General features: G+C 42.9%; 1 protein-coding gene across 3 annotated transcripts in view; it reads right to left on the reverse strand.

The window, feature by feature from the left end:
• Positions 1-3,522: 3,522 nt before the first annotated feature.
• s100p (S100 calcium binding protein P) overlaps positions 3,523-20,472 on the reverse strand; it is a 39,585-nt gene continuing 22,635 nt past the window's right edge. For all 3 annotated transcript variants that reach the window (XM_067995320.1, XM_067995321.1, XM_067995322.1), the window contains 3 exons: positions 16,440-16,610; positions 15,279-15,474; positions 3,523-13,129 (listed from right to left, as the gene is read on the reverse strand). In XM_067995320.1, coding sequence (XP_067851421.1) covers positions 12,842-13,129; positions 15,279-15,474; positions 16,440-16,610 — 655 coding nt within the window. In that variant the 3' untranslated portion in view covers positions 3,523-12,841. The remainder of the gene's footprint in view (positions 13,130-15,278; positions 15,475-16,439; positions 16,611-20,472) is intronic.

Genomic DNA, 20,472 nt, shown 5'->3' on the forward strand with positions numbered 1-20,472 from the left:
TGTGGTAGAAAAATTAACTTCAGAATGCAAACCTGTGGATTTTATCTTGTGACATTAATCGTGTTTCCGAAATGACAGCTTTCATTGCAATTGTTGGAACAGTTTGTTGGAATCATACACTTTAAAATGTTTTTATGAGGAAAGATTATGGATTTATTAAAAAGTCCAAATATTAAATGGAAACAAGGAAAAACAAAGCCATAATCATGTATTCTCCCAAAATGAGTGCACTGGGAGACAGTCAGGTGGAAAGTCTGCACTGCTACCAATCTGGCAGGATTCCTGCAGGACCAGAAAATCTAGGCGTAGTGATTTGCTGTGAATCTTTCAAAGTAGAATTTTCCAGTAAAATTTTCCAGAATTGCTGCTCTCATCAGGAACTCCATGAATACCAAACTAGGTATAAATACAGATAAATTGTTCGTAGGCCTCTTACTTTTGTTTAAATGCTTTCCCTGGTCATGTTAAGATATGGAATACATGCTACCTGACTGATTTATATAGTACTTGCAGATACAGGCATTGAAGATTTTAAACTGTTATGCAGGCTCGGATGGGATTTGGGATTATTCCTAGCAAAAGGGCCCAGAGAGTGGAGAGAGGGAGAAATGTTTCATTGGGCACTTGGTTGAGGTAGTGGCATATAGCTGTGGGAGTTCAGCCAGCAAGGAAGGTTAAAATTGCTCAGGGGTTGCTCTGACTGTGGGGGTTTGGGTAATGTCAGTGGTAGGGGGGGGGACCTATATCTCTAGATTTTTTTCTAACTGTATATGCAGCCCATACTTTACTTTCTCTGATTGGCAAATGTATCACTGGTGCTTTGTCCATGCTTGTTGTGGGGGATGTTGGGTTGTGCCACAGCAGGGGAATTGATCTTGCTGCTAGAATGTCCAATTGATTTTAATTAGAGTGACCGAAAACACAGTACAGTTCAATAGGACTGGTTTTACTAGATAGCTGTTAGCATCCCCACTGGCAGGGCCATTTAAAAACTGCATATATGTTTGTTTGTTTTTCACTAAACTTGTTGAATTTATAATATTTCAGTATTTTTCAAACATCTGCAGCTGTCAAATTGTTAAAACTTGGGCTCCCCTGATAGCTCAGTTGGTACAGCAGTGAATAATTGAGCTGTACAAAGCCAATAAAGTCCCAGGTTTAATCCCCAGTCTATGCTAGCTAGCTGATCTCACGTAGGGTAGCAATTGACCTTTGTGCCCCTGGGCTAGGTGGAAAAAAACAGCCATGGCTCCTGATTCTCTCCAGTAAACAGTGGTAGAAGTACATTTGTATGTATTTCAAATGAGAGTATCAAGCTTGGCTGTGATGCCTACTATGGTTCAATAGCCTATTGACAATCACTGTCATGGGTCACATAAGAAGAATGGCCTCTTGTGCTATATATTGGAAGATGGCAGGCACCCATGGAACCATACCCCAATAATGAATCAGTACCTTTAGGAAATGAGATGGGAAGGGAAGACAATTAGTAGAAGGAAAAGTAAAGAATGTTAAAGAAAGAGTAATCAAATCAGCTAGTAAAAGAATTTAAATAATTGGATTTAGTATTCTAAGTTTGGCCTCATTTATTTACACACTTAGCTTCAGTCAGCAGGGTGGAAGGTGGCACACAAAGGCCAACAAACTCATGCCAACAGATTTGTTTTTATGGCTGTGAAACCATTGGTTTTGTAAAATGTAATAGCTCATTTAATAGGACGTAGGGAAAATCCTGCCATAAGAAATAAATTATATTCCAGAAGCCCTTAATATTTTTATTAGTGTTATCTGAGCTACTAGCTCTAAATAATTACAGCATTTTATAACCTAAGTAAACAACTATAAATGCTGTTCACTACTGCAGTAAATAACTTCAAGTTTATTTCTATACAATCAGTAGGCCTACCATCAGCTCTTGAAAAGTTGTCTTTTTTTCAGTAGTCAATGCTGTTGCTCTGTGGTGATCAAATTTGAATTATATATTCACTGGAAAATGCTACATTAAGATGCAACCAAAACCAACTGTTCTTTTCGACTTTATGTATTTGACTATGTGCCCAGAAACAGACAGGGTTATGACAGCAGCAGAGTGCCAAGAAGACTAACTGGAATAGCATTGTGAGTTCCTAGATTGTTACACCAGTACCTTCAGGCAGACTAATCTATTTTTGAGAAAATGTTCTGACATTTTCCCATGCGATTAAACTATCTGTTGTGTGACTGTCTGAGTGTAAGGGTCATACTGTCAGCCTTTGTTGTGTTGATGTGGCTGCTGCAGCCTGAAATGGATAACTTTGGAGATTGGAGGATTTGCAGTTCAAATTAGCACAGCAGTGACAATGTTAAGAGGTGTCTTGAGGAGCTTTCAGACAAAATCAGCTCATGTAGCAGCCAGAAGCACTTTACTCTCAAAACGGAGTTCCAGAGCTTTCTTATTGACCACTAGAAAACATCACCATGCAGAAATGCAATATTTGCAGAAGTATGATCCACTGTGATTTGTTTTTTGTGTGGAATTTTCAATTTTTTCAATTGGAAAGAAATATAGTTATAAAAGCCTTTGTGATCAATGATGGAATAAGGCTGTCACATCATCATTCAAATCATTGGCCACTTCTGCTTACAAACTTGGTAAAATGCCATGGAAGCTGGTTTGCCAAGTTGGCAATGTCCATTTAAGGAAGACATTTGGGGACCTGTATCCACTCCAGTGTCCATGAGTCCTTTTTTGCTCTTAGAGATTGGAACAAATCACTAAAAATAGAAATAATCAGGACAAAAGTTTAGAAAATAATAAGAAAAATGGCAAGAGAATGCCTGTCCAAACATTTCTTTGGTCTTTCTTACTTATTTGGAGAGGAGTTATGCTTTAAACAGATATGTATTTCAAATCCCAAATGTTGAATGAGCACGTGGACAATTATTCTAGGAGCCTGAAAACAGGCCATTGTCCTTGGTTTAACTTTGTTAATTAAACAAAACCAATGACTGTTAAATACTGAAGTGGAAGTAAAGTTTAACCCTGCAACCATACAGCTCAATGATAGCAGCAGAAAAAGAATTGAATCAACATCATATGATTATATACATAATGTGCATCATCAGAGTGATTTCCAGATCAAATTATTTGCACATGAATACAGACACAAATGACTATTGTTTATGTGATTGTGATGTTGTTGGTGCCCCATCATCCAGAAGTTGGTTAATATTTCAGACTTTTCCCAGTGAGTCTCAGATATGCACACATTAGACTTTGTCTCCAGCCAATCTAAATGAATCAATGCATTCTGAGCTTTATGCTCGACTGTATGTTTGTGACATGCGGTGTACTATTTAACTATTAGCATAGTCAATTACCAAAGCATGGAACACCACTACCTTTAATAACATACTATGTGATAGTAATGATATTTAGTAGCATACAAAATGTATTACTTTTCTTCTTTCTCTCCCAATCTATTATGGGCTCATGCAGGTTTCCTACATTTTTTATCAATGAGGTGGAAACAGGCAAATACCTTTTAATGTAGTAGCAATTACATTTAATCATTATCTCCATTGCATAGTACTGACAATGCAACAGAGTTACAGAGACAAATTGCCAGCACTTGGATGTTTCCCAAAGTTCTTCCAACATTGTTTAATTATACAATAGGAAACAATCACAAAATACCAAATTCAATGTTTACAGAGATCCATTTGATAGTCACGAATCAATGCTGCTGGATATGGGATTTCTCCCACCCCCTGCCACCTCCCCGACCTATGCTGTCAGGCTCATGCCTGGCCCTTCCTTCACCGCTGACAGACACCATCAGGACATTTTAACTCTGCTTTATTGGTGGGAAAGGAGTGGGGGAGTAGTTAAAATAGAACGGCTCTATTTCCTGTTCATACCTGCCAATCTGCGATTTTAACGCCACTGGTTTTGGCGATGGATGAAACTCCCGCTGGACTTCGGCAGAAGGCTCATTAATATATGCAAATTGGGTATGGGACGCCGATGGAATTTTAACCATCTTCAAAACAGGGTGCCCGCTATGGTCGCCCCTCCAGGTGAAGCATGTCTGGAAGCCAACGAGGCCACTTGAAGGGAAGTTTTAAAAAACTTTCCTTAGTGGGCCCGGAGCAGCAGGAGTGATCTTCTGGGCCCCACAAGGAAAGTCCAGGCTTCTGCTGCCCTGGGTTTCCCAGCCGCAAGATCCTCGCAACACCTCCCTCAGACCCACCTTGCTGCCAGCAACCTTCTCCTAATGCTGGCGGGTGGTCTGCCCTGGTGGCCAGCTGCCACTTTGCACCAGAAATGGCTAAGCAGCTGACATACTGGCATTCAAATGAGCCCCAGCAATTAAAATGTGCCGGGCCTCCGACTCAAACTCCCACAAGGGATTGCGTGCAGGGAGTTTAAATCTACCCTCAGGAATCTACTGATGATCCAATTTTCAAATTCAACCCCAAGTTAAGCCAAACCTTACATTCACCTTCCCCCAGAGTGACCATTCCCCTTCCCTAGTACTGCTAAATACCAGCTAGCTACCTCCATACCATCTTTCTGTGTATTCTCAGCTTTCAATGTAGTCAGGGACAAGGCATAAAAACACCTATTGTTATAGAACAATGGATCCTCTGACTCATAATAAGCAACTCTATGGGAGATTTATTAGTAATAAGATCAAATAAAATCAACTCTACTTTTCTGCTTCTCAAATTGCTGTAAGTTTTGCTATTAAACAATAAATAATTATATAAAATCAAAGTCTTATATAAAAATAGAATGTATGACTTTAAAATTTGGACTGAATTACATCTGTGTGCTCTGATCCAATTATCCCCCGTTCCCTGATCCTGGCTCATCTCAATAAGTAGCTGGATGGACCCGTTGGATACTTCTTCCAGGCAAGTATTTTATGGCCAGGAAACCCAACATAGTAGATCTACATAAAATCATACATGATTTTGGATCGGACCAAATGGAAATCTCTTCCCTCATGAAGAAGAAACCTTACAGAGCTCTTTTTTAGTAATTCCAGGAGAAGTGCTTTACATTGAAAGTACTTCCCTTCCCTCAGGGTATTCTCTTATAGATTTTCTTTAAAGTCAGAAAATAAGATTTACAAAATCTTATTTTAATAATTGATATGCTGCAATGCCAGGAGTGCTGATGTAAGACTTGAAGGTCTAATATATTACTGAAGGCTTAAAACTAGCCTTTATTATTAACAGCAAAATTACACTGATACCTACTTAAAGGTCAACTCCTATCCTAAAGATGTTAAGCTGACAAATAACAATCTTGAATATAGTTTAGAGGGCAAGGTTTTGTGTGGCAAAGAAAACATTAATCACGTCAGCCTTTTGCATAACTAAAATAAATGGACAGCTGCTTTGGTGTCATCTGACCTTTGATGCATAAGTTAACCTTTCTTATTGTGCTGCTTAAAATGAAAGGGCATATATATCTGAAGAAAATTTGCTAAAATTAAAAACATAAAAGCAAGAATTAGCAATTGTTACGCAAATTAACAGAGTAAAACAAACGTGAAGCAGCTGCGTTCTCTACTGAGGACAACGGTAGAGTATCAATGCTCTGCAAAATACTCACGGAGGCCGAGGGGATGACCAAGGTATTAAATGAGTACTTTGCATCTGTCTTTACCAAGGAAGAAGATGCTGCCAGAGTCTCAGTAAAGGAAGATATAGTTGAGATACTGGATGGGCTAAAAATTGATAAAGAGGTACTAGAAAGGCTAGCTGTACTTAAAGTAGATAAGTCACCCAGTCCGGATGGGATACATCCTAGTTTGCTGAGGGAAGTAAGGGTGGAAATTGTGGAGGTACTTGCCATAATCTTCCAAACATCCATAAAATACGAGGGTGGTGCCAAAGGACTGGAGAATTGCAAATGTTACACCCTTGTTCAAAAAAGGGTGTAAAGATAAACCCAGCAACTATAGGCCAGTCAGTTTAACCTCAATGGTGGGAAAACTTTTAAAAACGATAATCCGGAACAGAATTAACAGTCACTTGAACAAGGGTGGATTGATTAGGAAAAGCCAGCATGGATTTGTTAAAGGCAAATCATGTTTAACTAACCTGATAGAGTTTTTTGATGAGGTAACAGAGGGTAGATAAGGGCAATGCAGTTGATGTGGTGTATATGGACTTTCAAAAGGCATTTGATAAAGTGCCGCTTGGTAGGTTTATCATCAAGATTGTGGCCCATGGAATAAAGGGAGCAGTAGCAATATGGATACAGAATTGGCTAAGTGAAAGGAAGCAGAGAGTAGTGGTGAACAGTTGTTTTTCAGACTGGAGGGAGGCGTACAGTGGTGTTCTCCAGGGGTCGTTGCTGGGACCACTGCTTTTCTTGATATGTATTAATGACTTGGACTTGGGTGTACAGGGCGCAATTTCAAAATTTGCAGATGACACAAAACTTGGAAGGGTAGTAAACAGTGAGCAGGATAGTGATAGACTTCAAGAGGATACAGACAGGCTGGTGGCATGGGCGGATACATGGCAGATGAAATCTAACGCAGAAAAATGCGAAATGATACATTTTGGTAGGAAGAACAAGGAGAGGGCACAACTCTATAAAGGGGTACAGGAACTGAGAGATCTGAGGGTATATGTACACAAATCGTTGAACGTGGCAGGGCAGGTTGAGAAAGCAGTTAAAAAAGCATACGGGATCCTGGGCTTTGTAAACGGAGGCATATACAAAAGTATAGAAGTCATGATGAACCTTTATAAAACACTGGTTCGGCCACAACTGGAGTATTGTGTCCAGTTCTGGGCACCGCACTTTAGGAAAGATGTGAAGGCCTTAGAAAGGGTACAGAAGAGATTTACTAGAATGATTCCAAGGATGAGGGACTTTAGTTATGTGGATAGACTGGAGAAGCTGGGGTTGTTCTCCTTGGAACAGAGAAGGTTGTGAGGAGATTTGATAGTGGTGTTCAAAATCATGAACAGAGTAGATAGAGAGGAACTGTTCCCATTGGCGGAAGGGTCAAGGACCAGAGGACATAGATTTAAGGTGATTGGTGAAAGAACCAACGGTGACATGAGGAAAAACATTTTTACACAGCGAATGGTTAGGACCTGGAATGCACAGCTGGAGGGGGTGGTGGAGGCAGATTCAATCATGGCCTTCAAAAGGGAACTGGATAAGTACTTGAAAGGAAAAAAATTGCAGGGTTACGGGGATAGGGCAGGGGAGTGGGACCAGCTGGATTGCTCTTGCATAGAGCCGGCTCGATGGGCCAAATGGCCTCCTTCTGTGCTGTAACCTTTCTATGATTCTAATTACCAATTTCAAGTTTTCTGAAACTACTATTTGACCTAAGATATTATTTAGAAATTGGTGAATGCAGGAGACATTGAAATATAGGGCTTCATTTTAGCACCCGCTATCGGGTGCGTTCCTGGCGGGGGGCTCCGAAAATCGGGGAATCCCGGAGCGGGTCCGGAGCCCGGCTCCAACCCGCCCACTTCCGGGTTCTCCACAGACGCGCCGGCGTGCGCACGCAGCCCCCGCAGGTGGGAATCCCGCAGGCAATTAAAGCCAGCGGGGTGCCACTTGACAACATTTATCTAGCTTTTTCAGGTCATTAACAGACCTGATTAAGGGATTATGTGAGGAGGGGTGGGATTTTACAAACAACTGGGACTGTTTCCCGTACTGGGAGAAACACTACCAGTTGAAATGGACGTGTTGCGGCCATCAGCCTGTGGCAGCTGCAAAGGTCCATTTGACAGGTGGGGGGGAGGGGGGAGGGGGGAGACCCTCACTCATTGCAGGAGGCCACTCTGTCACTTGGCACAAAGTTTGGCCTCCACCACCCTCCTCCTGACAAGAAAATTCACCAACTTGCACACTTACCCCGGGGTCCAGAGACATGTACCTACCTTGCGGACCCCCTCAGATGTACATCTTCCGGATGGGGGCCGCCGTAGCTGCAGTCATGACCTCCTCGGAGGGCGAACAGCATCATCAGCCTCACCAGCCTCGCCGGCCACGCCGTCCACCTCTGACACGTGGAGCTCCACAACAGAGTGCTGTGACACATCCACCTGCACAGCAGGAGGGAGGGCAACCGCAGAGAGAGATGCACTACCCTTGCCACAGGGTCCACAGACCGAGGCTCAGCTTCCTGGACCTCTCTGAGCAGCAGTGCACACGGAGGCTCAGAGTCACTCGACATGTAGTCGTGGACATCTGCAGCCTCCTTCATGCCGAGCTGCTCCCGGTTGGCCCGAGCACCATCTTCTTACCTGTCGCTGTCAAAGTCACCACTGCCCTCAACAACTTCTCCTCCGCATCCTTCCAGGGTGCCACCGGGGACATCACCGACGACTCCACAAAAGAGCCCTGCAAATACACCTACACCATTCTGCAGTGACACAATGGGTGTCATCTGTTGTGGGTCTTCATTGTGATCCTCAGGAAAGGGAATTATTGCACAAATCAGACAAGATTCGCAAAGACGTGGCAGTAGTTGTGCCAATATATGTAATGTGAGTTGGTTAGAAATTCAATATAAGTAAAAACCATGACAAACCCTCAAACACCCTTGTGCATCCCCTTCATGCTCACGACACGTTTGCCTTACGCTGCCTACTGCACATATGTGATGCATGCCCTGTGGCTGCAGCACAGGTAGTGGCAGGTTGAGTGAGGCTGACTGTGAAAGAGATGCACGAGAGGGTGAGTATGAGATAGAGCCATGAGATTGTATGAGGATTGGGTTGAGTGGTAGTGGCGGGATGTGTACTGGCGAGGTGAGTAAGTGCAGGTAAGATGAGGATGAGCTTTGAGTGGGTATGAGGGGTGATGTGACAGAGTAGTGTTGGCAGTGCAGAAGGAGATGTGGGGTGGGGGCGGTGATGTGGCAGATGGAGTGTAGGGGAATGAGTAAGTGTACTCACTTTGGCTGACCTACTTAGGTCATTGGAGGGCCTCCTGCACTGTGTGCAGGTGGGCGATATGTTGGTGGTGCAGGTGACCGCCTCTGCCACCTCGAGCCAGGCCTTCCTGGTGGCAGAGGCAGGGCGCTTCCTCCCGCCCGCCGGGGGGAAGGTCTCTGTCCTCCCCCTCCTCCTCACCCCATCTAATGAAACCTGGAGTGAGGCATCATTAAACTGGAGCAGCCTTCCCCCTGGGCTGCTCCATGCTGTAATTTTTGCTATTTGTTGCAGCATCTGTCAGTGGAGGACTGCCCCTTTAAATAGAGCTCCTCCAGCTGACAGACCTTACTGTGCATGTGCAGACAGCCCGACACGCAGATCAGCAGTGGGGAACCCGGAAGACCAGGTAAGTGGATCCAATTAGGCTGCGATCGCGCGGGGGGCAGACTAATTTCACCGGGCGCGTTACCCACGTGCCTAATAGCCCCCCCGCCGCGAACCCGCAGCCCTGGTAACACTGAGCCCATAGAGTTTCACAGCACAGATGGAGGCCATTCAGCTTATCATGCCTGTGCCAGGTCTCTGAAAGAGCTATCCACTTAGGCTCATTCTCCTGCCCTTTTTCCATACTCTTATATTTCTCCAGATATTTATCCACTTTCCTTCTTAAAATTGTACTGCTTCAACAATTACCTTCCCTCCATCATAAGATCAGAGGTGGGGCTAAGTGTTCAACTCCATTTGCAATTCCTCAGATAATGAAGCAGTCCATGCCCGCATGCAGTAAGACCTGGACAACATCCAGGCTTGGGCTGATAAGTGACAAGTAACATTTGTGCCACACATGTGCCATGCAATGACCACCTCAAACTAGAGAGAGCCTAATCACTTCACAATAATGCCCCAATGGCATTACCATCGCAGAATCCCCCACCATCAACATCCTGGGGGTCATCATTGACCAGAAACTCAACCAGACCAGCCACATAAATGATGTGGCTACTAGAGCAGGTCAGAGGCTGGGTATTCTGTGGTAAGTTGCTCACCTCCTGACTCCCCAAAGCCTCTCCACCACCTATAAGGCACGTCAGGAGTGTGATGGAGTACTCTCCACTTGCCCGGATGGGTATAACTGCAACAACACTGAAGACACTCGACACCATCCAGGACAAAGCAGTCCGCTTGATCAGCACCTCATCTGCCATTTTTTAATCTTATAATTCTACCTCCAACAAAAGTACAATTCTATTTATGATTCTGCTTCCATCACTGTTTCTGGTATGACATTCCATATCCCAGCAACCCACTGTGTGTAAAAAAAAAATTCTCCTAACCTCTTCTTTCATTCATTTGGATTTTCAAAAGGCATTCAATAAGGTGCCACACGAAAGGTTGTTATACAAGATAAGGGGTCATGGGTTGGGGGTAATATATTAGAATGGATAGAGGATTGGTTAACAGACAGTAAACAGAGAGAAGGAATAAATGGGTCATTCTCAGGTTGCTGCAAGGATCAGTGCTTGGGCCTCAGCTATTTACAATCTATATTAATGACTAAGATGAAAGGATCGAGTATAATGTATCCAAGTTTGCTGACGATATGAAGCTAGGTAGGAAAGTAAGCTGTGAGGAGGACACAAAGAGTCTGCAAAGGGATATAGACAGGATAAGTAAATGGGCAAGAAGGTGGCGGAAGGAGTATAATGTGGGGAGATGTAAGGTTATTCACTTTGGTAGGAAGGATAGAGAAACAGAATATTTTTTAAATGGTGAGAAACTATTAAATGTTGATGTTCAGAGGGATTTGGGTGACCTTGTACATGAAACACAGAGAGTTAACATGCAGGTACGGCAAGCAATTAGGAAGGCAAATGGTATGTTGGCCTTTATTGCAAGGGGATTGGAGTACACGAGAAAGGAAGCTGTGCTGCAATTGTACAGGGCTTTGATGAGCCCACACCTGAAGTACTGTGCACAGTTTTGGTCTCCTTACCTAAGGAAGGATATACTTGCCTTAGAGGCAGCGCAACGAAGGTTCCCTAGATCGATTTCTCAGATGAGAGGGATGACCTATGAGGAGAGATTAAGTAGAATGGGCCTATACTCTCTGGAGTTTAGAAGAATGAGAGGTGATCTCATTGAAACATATAAGATTCTGAGAGGGCTTGACAGGGTAGATAGCAGGTTGTTTCCCCTGGCTGGAGAGTCTAGAACTAGGGGGCATAGACTCAGAATAATGGGTCGGACATTTAGGACTGATATGAGGAGGAATTTCTTCACTCAAAGGGTTGTGAATCTTTGGAATTCTCTACCCCAGAGGGCTGTGGATGCTCAGTCATTGAGTATATTCAAGGCTGAGATAGTTAGATTTTTGGACTCTAGGGGAATCAAGGCATATGGGGATCGGGCAAGAAAGCGACGTTGAGGTCGAAGATCAGCCGTGATCTTATTGAATGGCGGAGCAGGCTCAAGCAGCCATATGGCCTACTCCTGCTCTTATTTCTTATGTTCTTATGTTCTTTTGGTGATGATCTTAAATTTATGGGAGTAGAAATTAGTCCGCGCCATTTTCGGGAATGGTTGTGATTGTTGGTGTCCCCAGGACATCGCTGCAGGAATTCCTCTGGACAGCGTCCTAGGCCCAACTATCTTCAGCTGCCTCATCAATTACCTTCCCTCCATCATAAGATCAGAGGTGGGGCTAATCGGTGATGATTGCACAATGTTCAACTCCATTCGCAATTCCTCAGATAATGAAGCAGTCCATGCCCGCATGCAGTAAGACCTGGACAACATCCAGGCTAGGGCTGTTAAGTGACAAGTAACATTTGTGCCACACAAGTGCCATGCAATGACCACCTCAAACTAGAGAGAGCCTAATCACTTCCCCATAACATTCAATGGCATTACCATCGCAGAATCCCCCACCATCAATACCCTGGGGGTCATCATTGACCAGAAACTCAACCAGACCAGCCACATAAATGATGTGGCTGCTAGAGCAGGTCAGAGGCTGGGTATTCTGTGGTGAGTTGCTCACCTCCTGACTCCCCAAAGCCTCTCCACCACCTATAAGGCACGTCAGGAGTGTGATGGAGTACTCTCCACTTGCCCGGATGGGTGTAGCTGCAACAGCACTCAAGACACTCGACACCATCCAGGACAAAGCTTGATCAGCACCTCATCTGCCATTTTTTTAAAGGTAGAATTTCTATCTTATAATTCTACCTCCAACAAAAGTACAATTCTTTATAAAAATTATATAACACTCCTGCTATTCAACCAAGGTTGCCATTTTGCATGTGAGTGGTCTGCATCTTGTTGCTCCTTCCCACCTTCAGTCTCACCCCATTTCCTAGATAGCAGAGTTACAGATATATCACTCCTGTCACACCAACTGATTAATATGAACCAGTTATTCAAATAAAAATATACTTTATATCGTAGTCTTATAAAAACAGAGGATTGAAGGTACATTATTTAAAAATAAGTAAAAAGATTCTCTCTTCTCACATAGAAGATGCAGAAAACACCATTGTAGTCACGAGGAAACAGGTGGGATAAAAGTGAATGCCAATAATAGTGTAAGTGTTTGCATGGTACTGCTTTCAGCTGCCGAACACATTCTAAGAATGTGGCTGTTTATCATGCATTAATACCTCTTGTCTTGGCTAATCAGAGTTTGTGATTATAGTTACCCATGTGCTAATCACTAGTAACAGACTTCTAAGTTGTTGTTTAATTATGTAGGTACTAAGAGTACATTTTGCATTGACTATAGATACATTTAGTAGACACAGAAATTCCAGTAAACTTTATATGAAAATGTGTAACACAGATATGTAATCTTTTTCTGGTAGCATTTTGACATAATATATGCCAATTCTTAAGGAACTTTGGTGAAAATTGGCTATTTTTTCCATTCTTTTCATTTTTTTATCTGTGACTGTTCACTGAGCAGAGACAGGTACTGTGTCACCTTCACCATGACAACAATAACAGTTCCACCAAGAAACATACAAGAAGGCCAGAACAATGAATGAAACAAAGCATTAGACACATCTAACTTTGTCAAGAGAACGTTCTTTTGTCTTCCTTTTGGGTCATAGTAACAAGGAAAAGAGATAGACTGGAAGTTTGTGATGTTTTCTATAATAGAAGCTATTAGCATTTCTATTTCTGAATGATTCTTTTTACAGTTTGTAGCACAGAAACACTGAAAAAGAAAAAGAAAGATAAGTTTAGAGCATTCAACATGATGGTTCAGAGCAGCTAAGTTAAAACAGTTTAGAACAGTATACATCATTCCCCACTGAAGAATTACTAACTGCAGTGTTGTCCTACATTTCAAAATGGGCACGAAGTCGACAGAGCAGCCACTGCCTCCCGCCCTAAGATGGTGTTGGGAGGCCTGAACCATTTTCAGGTTTGGGCCTCAGTTGAATGTAGCGGGTGAGCTATGGGCACTAAACGAGCGCCCTGCTGCAGCTTGCCAGTTGTGGTGGGGCAGCAAATTAGCTGAGTGGCTGAGCCTCGGTGGGGATCCGATCCCAGAAGGGGGCAAGCACAGGCACCCCTGCTCCTCCTGGCCCCACAAAAATAAAAGAAAAACAGTTTGGGGCTCTTTTGTGAAGTGGTCACCACAGGTTGGGCCTCTCACTGCCTGATACATGCTCTGCCCATTTGTACTTCAAAATTGTAATTGGTGTCCCATAATGGCATAGGACCACAATTAGATATTTGAACAGCTTCCCACCAGAAACAGGCGAGCGTGTTATTTACCCATTTACAGGTCCACCTGAAAATTGCATCAGGCGGGCCTTCAATGAGAAGGGGTAGTCGAGGTGCTCTTCCCCAATTTTCAACCCCTGGCCTTCCATTTTTCAGGTGAGAAACAGGCGGTGTAAGAATTTATAAGATTTTACAATTGCATTTACAGTCTTTTGCAACCGACAATAGCCATTTTTTCAAGCATAGTTTCCTTGTATACACAGAACAATTTCTACCAAAACTATTTTACTGCCTTTCATTTTTAAGATTTGAGTTCTCTATCCACCTATCTCTGGATAATGTTCTTGAATGCCTATGGCCTCATAATGGTGTTACTGTTAAAAAAACAGTCCAAGCTGTTCCAGATATTACTCAACTGACTTAACTAGCAGAGCACAGCACTGAACCTATAACAGCACCAAATTCATGCTTGCAAAAAGGTTACCATCAGGTGGTGGAGTGAAGATGATGAGGAAATACATCATATTCAGCAGGACTATATTGGACCTAAGAGCATATAGTACCCCCCGGGGGGTAATTTTCACTTTGGATATGGGTGGAAAACTGGCAGTTGTAAATCTGCTGCCTGACCGATTTTCCTTTCCAAAATATTTTTGTGTGGCCAAAATTTTCTCCTGCCCCTCCCGGCCCAACAAGAATGAAAGAAAAAAAATGTGTTCGTTTTTAGAGTGGCTGCAGTGGGCCCTTTAAGGACCACTGGTAAGGCCGCTCCAAGCCAGGCCCCAGTGGACAGGGCATGCGCGGCGCATGGCCTGTCCACTGGTCCACAAAAATTGCATCAGGGTCCTAAAACAGGCGTAGGACCCCAATTTAAACATTTAAACAAGGCTTCTTCCTGTTTCAGGTGGGAATGCTGTATGCCTATTTGAGACCCGCCTGAAGATTGCATCATGCGGGCTTCTCGCAAGATCTCTGTGGGGTGCAGGTCTCACCAATTCTCGTGCTGCTGCTGCCATATTCTCACTAGGAAATGGGGCGGACAGCAGACAAAAATTGGCTTCCTTATTTTCTGTTGGCAAAATGTATCCTGAGATTACCAATGGTGTATTAAAAATTGTTGTATCCCTAGTTAATTCTATATTATGTTTTAGGAACTTAAATTGACTAGAAAACATGCAGGGATCCAAAAATTAAGCTACATTTTTACTCTTTTTCTATATTCAGTATTGGGAGGATTTTCTAACCTTGTTTTCCTGGTGAGGTGCTTTGCCCACTGGAAGCATATATATTAGAAATTCAGGTGCATGTTCTGCATGATTTTCCAAGCATTGAAATTAATGGTTGGAAATGGTGTGATATGTACTGCTGCTCCTTGTTGGAAGCATGAAGTTAGAAGATTACATATTTTTAATAATTTGTAAGAATATTCACAAAAGGAGAAAAAAATGCATCTTTACAACCAGCAAATGTGCTAGTATATACATATCACAACATAGAATATTGCCCTGATTTGATCGTCACATAACTGCCAGGCCCAGATCTCCCCCACTCCCCCTCTCACACACACCACACTTTGTTGGCTCATTATCATTTTGACCAGCAATACCATGAGATCCTATAACATTGTCTCTTACCTCAGAATTGAAGCGTGCAGATTGTTCTGTGTGGTGTAGCAGAACCCTCTTCCCTGAACAGGATAGGTTAACATATACCTGTATGCAAGGATACTGTGATGGTTTCCAACAACCTGACCCACAGCTGGATACGCAGTTCTTGCAGTCTGTAATTCTTACTTCAAGAGCAGTGCATTTTGACTCTTCTGTCCAAACACTAAGTAACACAAAGAAAACTGACTATCAGAGTACTGTTCAATTGGTCTTTGTTCATTCAATTTTTGATTGTGTGTAAAATACAGATTTAAGAGCTGCATTATTGTTCCAATAATACTTTTTGTTAAAAATTCTAAATCTATTTAATCACTTTCACAATATGAATTTCAGTTTTGTAACTGATAGCCATCACCAATAATTCCTAAGACTCTTTTAAGGCAAACTGTAGAAGTATAAAAATAAACTTTGACTTGATAGATTCTTAGGATTTATTGATTCATAAGCAACTAAATATTCATAGTTGGAAGTTTCAATGTTTTTTTGAAAAACTAAATATCATTACACATTTTGTAAATGTTAAATGGACATTGAACTTGAAGACCCAAATCTAAAATCCAGTCTTGGCTGAAGTTCACACCTGAGTTTCCTTAGAAGGTTCTGCCACAAGTTTCCTGGATCAGAAATCCACCTGGCAGGAATGTGGGAGAAACTATCAAACCCTTCAATTTTGTCACCTTGTGGGCAAACCTAGAGCCTGCATTAATAGGAGGTCTCGAGATATCTGTGGGCCAGATTACTCTGTTCTTTTTGAGGGAGAAAACAGCCTAGAATTGAGCTTAACATGGGATTCAAGATATAATTTTGCCAACAAAATTCTCACTTTAAGATACTTCGGAAATGTGTCATGTTGTGTAGAAGATTTTTTTGAGGTATTTTATGCCTAGCCTCTGCCTAGTGACATAAAGTATATGGACTGTTTAGACTTCACTTCAGCATTTGTAATGCAAACCATTTTATAAATTTGGAGGAAATAAGAACTATTTTTGACTCATGATTTAGTTATAATAATTAAATATAATAATTTAGCTAATTTGGTTCAGAGATTGGAGAACTATGTTTAGTAGTTCTAACATTATAAATCAATATACAGATCTATCAAAAACCAAATAGATATATCTCTAGTACCTCTCCTTGTGGGATTGGATCATTGTTATTCCCAAAAGGCAGGCAATCATTATCGAACACACCATCATTCCCAGACCCAGAAATATGGCCCTGTCCTCTCCTGCTTTCAGGGCAGTGACTGTTTTCCGTTTGTCCAGAACGTTATACGCTCTTATTATTTTATAAAAGCTTCTGAAATGCAAACAAATGTATTAGTGCAGCTTACCTATTCCTTGAGTGAAACCCTGGGGCTAGTGGAGGTTTCTGTACACTCATATTAATAATACCTGTTGAGTCACAGGTGTAATATGGCAAATCAAGAGCATTGGCTCACAATTGAAAAAGCAGATTAAAAATTAACAAAATAGTGAAACATAGGTGATCAAATATACAGTGACCCCAAAAATCCACAAGTCCTCAATCCCAGCATAAATGCCAGGATCCACCAGCTGGTAGCCTTATCAAAGTATGCAGGGTTAAGGGAAGGTTACCTAATGTAAATAATTCAGGTGGGTGCTCGTGCCAGTAAGGCACATCTCAGACCCCTGTCACAGTGAGAAGACCAGAGAATGCAGCAGTGGGTGCCGGATCTGGTGGGAGGTGCCTGCCCCCACCCCCCTGATAGTTGTCCAAAGTGTGCCAAATAGGCTTCTTTATAAGGGGGCCACAAAATAAGGGCAAAACTCTTTAGGAGTCCAGGCCACCCAGATGGACTCCCAGACGGGTCCCAATTCTGCAGGAGGACAAGCTGGAATGCCTGCTCTCACTCACAGTAAACCAGTGCATTGATCTTTTACCAGATTGGGGATAAGGAAACTGGGAATCCTCTCCCCAGCTATGCCCCCTCTTATGCCACTGTGCTTGTATGTGATGGGTGGAGGCTTCATCCCAAATGCAGCCTCATGAAAACAGCTGTGGAAGGCCGGTACCTGGCGAAACCAGGTCCTATTTTAATTCTTAGCACTTATACCGCACTCCTGCTAGCGTGGAAGGGCCACAGATTTTTGGCCGCACTGTTCTTCCCCATATTTCTGCAGGATAGTCAAAGACCTTTATGTGATGTTTCATGCCAGGAAAATGAAGATGTTATGTTGACCATTATCTGATAGGTTGTATTTCTGCAAATAGTTACATCTCTGACAATATAAACAGATAAAAATGGAAAGTTGATGGTAAATCAGAAAAGGATATTTTCAGCTTATTATTAAATAATATTTTTCATCCATCCTCTTTAGGTTACTCCAGTTACATACATGCCTTTGGTTTGACTCCATCAACCTTGCCTGTTGCCAACTCAGGCTTAGCCCATTGGTGTGCAACCCTGCTGTATTGCTTGGCCCCCAGCTAAGCTTCCTTCCCTACATCTGTTTGCTAGCAAGGTTATCTTCCTCACCTCTGTAACATCAGTCATCTCTGACTCTATCTCTTCCCTTCTGCTGCCAAAAACCTAATCCATTCACAAGATTACAAGATAATGATGTGGAGATGCCGGTGATGGACTGGGGTTGACAATTGTAAACAATTTTACAACACCAAGTTATAGTCCAGCAATTTTATTTTAAATTCACAAGCTTTTGGAGATTTTCTCCTTCCTCAGGCAAATGTTTCAAGAGCTCCTTGAAGCCTACGCATTTATACATATTGAACAATACATGGTGTTTACAGACTGCCCCTGCAACTGCCCGTTGCCAAGGCAATCACCGTGTTCAGACAGAGAGGTGTCACCTGCAGAACCCCCGAATACACATTCAACAAAAAAACAAACAGGGAAAAAAAAGAGAAAAAAAACACAGAGAGAGGCAGAAACATCCGGAAGGCAGAGAGAGCCAGCAAATGACCCATTATATTAAAAACAGATAACATTTGTTCGCTGGTGGGGTAACGTGTAGCGTGACATGAACCCAAGATCCCGGTTGAGGCCGTCCTCATGGGTGCGGAACTTGGCTATCAATTTCTGCTCGACGATTTTGCGTTGTCGTGTGTCTCGAAGGCCGCCTTGGAGTACGCTTACCCGAAGGTCGGTGGATGAATGTCCATGACTGCTGAAGTGTTCCCCGACTGGGAGGGAACCCTCCTGTTTGGCGATTGTTGCGCGGTGTCCGTTCATCCGTTGTCGCAGCGTCTGCATGGTCTCGTACATTGGCGAGACCATGCAGACGCTGCGACAACGGATGAACGGACACCGCGCAACAATCGCCAAACAGGAGGGTTCCCTCCCAGTCGGGGAACACTTCAGCAGTCATGGACATTCATCCACCGACCTTCGGGTAAGCGTACTCCAAGGCGGCCTTCGAGACACACGACAACGCAAAATCGTCGAGCAGAAATTGATAGCCAAGTTCCGCACCCATGAGGACGGCCTCAACCGGGATCTTGGGTTCATGTCACGCTACACGTTACCCCACCAGCGAACAAATGTTATCTGTTTTTAATATAATGGGTCATTTGCTGGCTCTCTCTGCCTTCCGGATGTTTCTGCCTCTCTCTGTGTTTTTTTTCTCTGTTTTTTTTCCCTGTTTGTTTTTTTGTTGAATGTGTATTCGGGGGTTCTGCAGGTGACACCTCTCTGTCTGAACACGGTGATTGCCTTGGCAACGGGCAGTTGCAGGGGCAGTCTGTAAACACCATGTATTGTTCTATATGTATAAATGCGTAGGCTTCAAGGAGCTCTTGAAACAATTGCCTGAGGAAGGAGAAAATCTCCGAAAGCTTGTGAATTTAAAATAAAATTGCTGGACTATAACTTGGTGTTGTAAAATTGTTTACAAGATAATGAGACAAGGAAGGCCATTTGGCTCATCCAAATTCATTCATACAGAGAAATCTTAACACTTCCCCCTTGTAGCATCCAGTTGTTTCTTCAACGATTCCAAGGATTTTGCCTCCACTACTCTATCTAGAAGTTTATTCCACATATTGGTCACTCTTTGTATGGAGAAGAATTTCCTAATATAAGTATAAAAATTACTTTCACTAGTTTGAACCTGTGTCCCCTTGTCGACTCCCATGGTTTCATTTAAAGTAATATTCTGGGTTACTGTTCTTATAATTTTAACAATCTAATATACTTATATTAAGTTCACCTCTCAAACACCTCCTTTCCAATCTGAAAAGACCAAGTCTATCCCGTCTTTCCCATAAGTCAGATCTCTGACACTGAGAATCAACCTCATGAAACTTCTATGCACTGCTTCCAGCATTTGAATGTTTCCCTTGTTTCTTGGTGGCCAGAACTGGACACAGTATTCAATGTGAGTCTGACCAGATCACTATAGAGTTTCATCATTACCTCCTCTGACTTATATTCTACTGTTTTGGCTATGCAGTTCAATATCCTGTTAGCTTTGTTGACTGCTGCTCTGCGCAAGTTGGACGTGCTTAGCATTGGGTCTACCTAAGATCCCCAAGGTCTCTTTCAGTTTCATCCTTAGCTATTTCATCACCATTCATGGAGTATCACCAGGACAAAGCAGCCCGCTTGATTGGCACCCCATCCACCAACCTAAACATTCACTCCCTTCACCATCGGCGCACCGCGGCTGCAGTGTGTACCATCTATAGGATGCACTGTGGCAACTTGCCAAGGCTTCTTCGACAGCATCTCCCAAACCTACGACCTCTACCACCTAGAAGGACAAGGGCAGCAGGCACATGGGAACAACATCACCTGCACGTTCCCCTCCAAGTCACACACCATCCCGACTTGGAAATATAGCACCGTTCCTTCATCATCGCTGGGTCAAAATCCTGGAACTCCCTACCTAACAGCACTGTGGGAGAACCTTCATCACATGGACTGCAGCGGTTCAAGAAGACGGCTCATCGCCACCTTCTCAAGGGCAATTAGGGTTGGGCAATAAATACTGGCCTTGCCAGCGATGCCCACAACCCATGAACGAATAAAAAAAAGTGTCATCTATTTTTCCTTCCTATATGCAGCACTTCACACTTTTCCACATTAAATTTCATCTACCATTGTTTGGCCCATGTATATATTTTGTCCAACTCATTCTGTAGTTTCTGAACTGCCTCTTCAGATTCCAATGCCCCTCCT

The sequence above is a fragment of the Heptranchias perlo genome, chromosome 13 (assembly GCF_035084215.1).
Source record: "Heptranchias perlo isolate sHepPer1 chromosome 13, sHepPer1.hap1, whole genome shotgun sequence".
NCBI classification, from domain to species: Eukaryota; Metazoa; Chordata; class Chondrichthyes; order Hexanchiformes; family Hexanchidae; genus Heptranchias; species Heptranchias perlo.